At 43.7% G+C, this 6393-nt stretch overlaps 1 protein-coding gene across 1 annotated transcript; it reads left to right on the top strand.

Moving 5' to 3' along the window:
* Window positions 1-427: 427 nt before the first annotated feature.
* LOC101002597 (actin, cytoskeletal 4-like) lies at window positions 428-2794 on the top strand. Its single transcript, XM_021940828.2, has one exon. The coding sequence runs from the start codon at window positions 1664-1666 to the stop codon at window positions 2399-2401; it is 738 nt and encodes a 245-aa protein (XP_021796520.1). The 5' UTR covers window positions 428-1663; the 3' UTR covers window positions 2402-2794.
* Window positions 2795-6393: the final 3599 nt, after the last annotated feature.

Here is a 6393-nt window from a genome sequence, read left to right as displayed (position 1 = left end):
ATTTTTTTGTATTTTTAGGAGAGACAGGGTTTCACTGTTTTAGCCAGGATGGTCTCGATCTCCTGACCGCGTGATCCTCCCGCCTCAGCCTCCCAAAGTGCTGGGATTACAGGCGTGAGCCGCTGCGCCCTGCCTGTTTCCAGTATCTTTTATACTGGCCGCTCATTATTCTTTCAGACATATGTATGCCAGGCTCAGTGGCTCATGCCTGTAATCCCAGCACTTTGGGAGGCTGAGGTGGGCGGATCACCTGAGGTTAACAGTTCGAGACCAGCCTGGCCAACATGGTGAAACCCTGTCTCTACAAAAATACAAAAAAAATTAGCTGGCCATGATGGTGGGTGCCTGTAATCCCAGCTACTCGGGAGGCTGAGGCAGGAGGATCACTTGAACTTGGGAGGTGGAGGTTGCAGTGAGCCGAGATTGTGCCATTGCACTCCAGCCTGGGCAACAGAGTTGAGACTCCATCTTAAATAAATAAATAAATAAATAAATAAAATATATCTAATTACACAATTTCTATGGCTTAGACATCTTTTATTGGCTCCTTAGGGAACTGCAGGATGGATTATCTCCATGGTATATAAAGTCCCTTTCACTCAGATTTCAACCTTATTAAATGTTCACAAGAATGTTCAAAGAATCAAATATTAACATATTTGGTTCAAAGAATCAAATATTAACATATAATGGATATAATCAATAGAGACAAAGCCACATACAAGAAACAATACCTGATTATTAGCTAATCAACTCTATAAGTACCATGAGTGGAGGCCAATAACACAAGCTGTAGGGTAACTACCTAGCAGAGTTGGGGACCTTGGGCAGTTGCTGAGCCTTTCTTAATAGAGTCTTTATCTGTAATATGGGGATACTTTTAGCAGATGATTTTCCACACTACACTCAAACTCATAGAGTAAAAATAAAAATCTGTTTTCCAATAGTTAAGCCCCACACAGGTGAATCAATAATGCCATGTCTCAACATATTGGTTCCTGAGGCAAATAAAAAAATGTGTGCCCCATACACTTTGTAATATATTCTTAAATGGTTAATTTTTTTCAGAACGCTAAAGTGGTTGAAAAATATTGAAAAACTGGAAAGTGTATTAAAATTCACAATGTTATTTAACTATTTATACCAAAATAGAATAATGTATTACAATTTTAGGTAAAAATTATTTAAAGTTCTCCCTGGCTGCTGCCAGACCACACTCGACATTGTCCCGTCATTCCCCCAACAGATCACAACGGAAGCAGAAATCACCTTGCTCATTGTTGACAATAGCTTTGCCATGTGCAAGTCTGCCTTTGCTGGGGACAATGCCCTCAAGCCATGTTCCTCTCCAATGTCAGGCACCCCCGGCACCAGGGCATGATTGTGGGCAGGGGCTAGAACTCCTATGTGGGCGATGAGGCCCAGAGCGAGCAGCATCCTGACCCTGAAGCATCCCATGGAGGAGGCCTTGTCACCAACTGGGACCAAATGGGGAAGATCTGGCACCATACCTTCCACAACGGGCTGCACGTGGCCCGCAGGGAGCACATGGTGCTGCTGATCGAGGCCCCCAAGGCCAACAGAAAGAAGATGATTCAGATCATGTTTGGGGCCTTCAACACCCCAATTAGGTACAGGGCCATTCAGGTCACCCTGTCCCTGCATGCCTCTGTCAGCGCCATTGGCACCATCACGGACTCAGGCGATAGGGTCACCCACACTTGCCCATCTTCAGGGATACAACCACCCTCCCCCAGTCATCCTGTGTTTGGCCCTGGCTGGCCAGGACCTTGCCGACTACCTGGTGAAGATCCTCGTGGGGGCTACTACAGTTTCATCACCACAGTGGAGTGGGGGATTTGTGCGTGACATCCAGGAAAATCTGTGCTATGTTGCCTTGGACTTGCAGCAGGAGATGGCCACTGCCGTGTCCTCTTCCCTCCTGGAGAAGAGCTACGAGCTGTCCCACAGCCAGGTGGTCACCATCAGCAATGAGTGGTTCTGGTGTCCAGAGGCACTGTCCCAGCCCTCCTTCCTGGGCATGGAATCTTGCTGCATCCAGGAGACCACCTTGAACTCCATCATGAAGTGGGATGTGATTATCTGCAAGGACCTGTACACCAATGTGGTGCTGTCTGGCAGCATTGCCATGCACCCAAGCATCACACACAGGATATGGAAGGAGATCACTGCCCCGGCACCCAGGGCCATGAAGATCAAGATCATGGCTGTCTCTGAGCACAAGTATTCCATGTGGATCAGCAGCTCCATCCTGGCCTCACTGTTCACCTTCCAGCCAATGTGGATCAGCAAGCAGGAGTGCCACCAGTCAGGCCCTCCACTGTTCAATGCAAATGCTTCTAAATGGACTGTGAGGAGATATATATCCTGTGCTGCCTGAGTCAATTCAGAAGTATAAATTTGTCCCTGGCAAATGTATACATCTCATGCTAGCCTTAGGAAACTGAAACAACCCTTTGAAAAGAAATTTGTCAGGCTGGGTGCGGTGGCTTATGCCTGTAATCCCAGCACTTTTGGAGGCCCAGTTGGGCGGATCACCTGAGGTTGGGAGTTTGAGACCAGCCTGACCAACATGGAGAAACCCCGTCTCTACTAAAAAAACAAAATGAGCCGGGCGTGGTGGCGCATGCCTGTAATCCTAGCTACTTGGGAGGCTGAGGCAGGAGAATCGCTTAAACCTGGGAGGCGGAGGTTGCAGTGAGCTGAGATCGCATCATTGCACTCCAGCCTGGGCAACAAGAGTGAAACTCCAACTCAAAAAAAAAAAAAAAAACATAATAAATAAAAAGAAAAAGAAAAGAAAAGAAATTTGTCCTTGAAGCTTGTGTCTGATGTCAGCACTGGATTGTAGGATTTGTTGCTGATTTTGACCTTGTATTGAAGTTAACTGTTTCCTCGGTATTTAATACCTTGTACTTATCTTTTATTTAAACCCTTAGTACATGTGGCTCAGTCACTTCATGGCAGAGGTGAGAACATGCTTGTGGAAGAGAAGTCCGTGGCTTGGTGATTCTGCCTGACCTGCAGTCTTTCCATCTGTGCAGGGTACTAATGTGTCAGAGCTCAGTGTTCCAGAATTTGTCTAGAGACCAGCAGGAGCCCCTCCACCAGTTGTCATTTCTGTCTTGCCTGTCTGTCAGGGTTGGAGAAGTCCAAACCTTAGGACCTAGTTTCCTTTCTTTCCTGATGTTTTCCTGCCAGGACACCAGTAGGCTGTTACTTGCCTTGAGCTGGAATAAGTTTGCATTTACATTGTAAATGTATTCAGTGTTTTAATTGATGTAAGGTTTTTATGCACAATTCTTAATTCTTTAAGAGATGACAAGTTTTGGTTTTCTCTTTTTTCTGTGGCCAATCTATTTTTAACAACAATCCCAAGATCATTCAGTGGGGGAAAAGACCATTTCTATAAATGATGCTTGGACAACTGGATATCTACATGCAAAAGAATGAAGTTGGATGCCTACCTCACACCACATAAAAAATTAACTCAAAATACATCAAAGGCCTAAAGGTAAGAACTAAACTAGAAACTCTTAGAAGAAAACATAGGTATACATCTTTGTGACTTTAAAGTAGGCAAGTTTCTCAAATATAACATCAAAAGCAAAGCATCAGCCGGGCGTGGTGGCTCACCCCTGTAATCCCAGCATTTTGGGAGGCCAAGGCAGGTGAATCACTTCAGGTCAGGAATTCAAGACCAGCCTGGCCAACATGGTGAAACCCCATCTCTATTAAAAATACAAATATTAGTCGGGTGTGGTGGCCGTAGTCCCAGCTACTCAGGAGGCCGAGGCACAAGAATCGCTTGAACTGGGAAGTGGAGGTTGCAGTGAGCCAAGATTGCGCCACTGCACTCCAGCCTGGGTGACAGAGCAAGACTCCATCTAGAGAAAAAAATGAAAGATCTACAAATGGCCAATAGGCACATGAAAAGATGCTTGACATCATTACTTATCAGGGAAATGCAAACCCAAACCATAATGAAATATTACTTCACAGTTGCTAGAATGGCCATAATAAAAAGTACAGATAAAAGCAAGAATTGGTGAAGATGTAGAGAAACTGAAACATTGTTCATGGAAATGTAAAATGGTGCAGTTGCTTTGGCAAGCAGTTGTGTATTTCTTTAAAAAGTTAAGCAGAATTTTTGGCCGGGAGCAGTGGCTCACACCTGTAATCCCAGCACTTTGGGAGGCCAAGGTGGGCAGATCACGAGGTCAGGAGATTGAAACCATCCTGGCTAACATGGTGAAACCCCATCTCTACTAAAAATACAAAAAAATTAGCCTGGTGTGGTGGTGGGTGCCTGAAGTCCCAGCTACTTGGGAAGCTGAGGCAGGAGAATGGTGTGAACCCGGGAGGCGGAGTTTGCAGTGAGCCGAGATAGCGCCACTGTACTCCAGCCTGGGCGACAGAGCGAGACTCCATCTCAAAAAAAAAAAAAAAAGAAGAAAAAAAGTTAAGCAGAATTTTCATATGACCCAGCAACTGCACTCCTAGGTATACACTCAAGAGAATTGAAAACATATATTCAAACAAAAACTTGTACATGAATGGTCATAGTACCATTATTTATAATATTCAAACAGTGGAAACAATCCAAATGCCTATCAACTGATGAATGGATAAACAAAATGTGTATACATAAAATGGAATATTATATGTTCATTAAAAGGAATGAAAGCAAGGCGCAGTGGTTCATGCCTGTAATCCCAGTATTTTGGGAGGGTGAGGCAAGAGGACTGTGAGCCAGGAGTTTGAGACCAGCCTGGGTAACATAGTGAGACCCTGTCTCTATTGAAAGAAAAAAAAAAGCTGGGTATGGTGGCATATGCCTGTGATCCTAGCTACTTGGGAGGCTGAGGTGGGAGGATTATGTGAGCCAGGGATGTCAAGGCTGCAGTGAGATGTGATCACGCCACTGCACTCCAGCCTAGGCAACAGCAAGACCCTGTCTCAAAAAAGAAAAAAAAAGGAATGAAGTACTGGTACATGGTACAACATGGATGAATCTTGAAAACATGCTCAATGAAAGAAGCCAGTCACAAAAGGCCACACATTACGTAATTCCATTTATACAAAGTGTCCAGAATAGATAAATTCATAGAGACAAAAAATAGATTTGTGGTTACTAGGGGAGGAAAGAATAGGGGAATGACTGCCTAATGAATATGAGATATTTTTGGAGAGTGGTGAAAATGTTGTGGAATTAGATAGTAGTAATGGGGCCAGGCGAGGTGGCTCATGCCTGTAATCCCAGCACTTTAGGAGGCCAAGGTGGGTGGACCACCTGAGGTCAGGAGTTCAAGTCCAGCCTGGCCAACATGGTGAAACCCAGTCTCTATTAAAAATACAAAAATTAGCTGAGTGTGGTGGTGCACACCTGTAATCCCAGCTACTTGGGAGACTGGGGCAAGAGAATCACTTGAACCCAAGAGGTAGAGGTTGAAGTGAGCCGAGATTGCGCCACTGCACTCTAGCCTGGGCGACAAAGCAAGACTTTGTCTCAAGCAAATAAACAAACAAAAAAAAGATAGTAGTGATGGTTACATAACCTTGTAAACATACTTTTTAAAACCCCAAATGAATTGTACATTTTAAAATGGTGAATTTGGCCAGGCGCAGTGGCTCTCCAAGGTTGGTGGATCACGTGAAGTCAGGAGTTTGAGATCAGCCTGGCCAACACGGTGAAACCCTGTCTACTAAAAATACAAAAATTAACCGGTGGTGGTGCATGCCTGTAGTCCCAGCTACTTGGGAGGCTGAGGCAAGAGAATCGCTTGAATCTGGGAGGTGGATTTTGCAGTGAGCCAAGATTGCACCACTGCACTCTAGCCTGGGCTACAGAGTGAGACTCTGTCTCAAAATAAATAAATAAATAAATAAAATGATGAATTTTATGGTATGTAAACTATATTTCAATACAAATAGCAAAAGATGTGAACAGATACTTCACCAAAGAGATTACACAGATGGCAGATAAGCACATAAAAATATGCTTAACATTTATTAGGGAAATGCAAATTAAAACCACGGTGACAAGAGGAACCCAAAGAGACATGATGACTAAATGTAATATGGTGCTGGGATGGAATCCTGGAACAAGAAAAGGACTATAGCCAAAAACTTAGGGGAAGGTGAGTAATGTATGGAACTTAGTTAATAGTAATGTATTTTCATTGGTTCACTAATTGTGACATGTGGACCATACTAGTATAAGATGTTGAAAAAAGTTAGTTTGGGGGAATGGTAGAACTACTCTGTATCTTGTGATGCATCTATACATATGTTAAAATTCATAGAAATGTACAACAATTCAGTAACTGACATTTACTGAATGTCAATTTAAAAAAAATAAAATTTAAAAAA

Source organism: Papio anubis, chromosome 7, assembly GCF_008728515.1.
Source record: "Papio anubis isolate 15944 chromosome 7, Panubis1.0, whole genome shotgun sequence".
In the NCBI taxonomy this organism is placed as follows: Eukaryota; Metazoa; Chordata; class Mammalia; order Primates; family Cercopithecidae; genus Papio; species Papio anubis.
This window is presented reverse-complemented; position numbering and strand designations above follow the sequence as displayed.

What these genes read in the sequence shown, in the direction of transcription:
- LOC101002597 (XM_021940828.2), top strand. Translation starts at nt 1,664, where the DNA reads ATGCCTCTGTCAGCGCCATTGGCACCATCACGGACTCAGGCGATAGGG.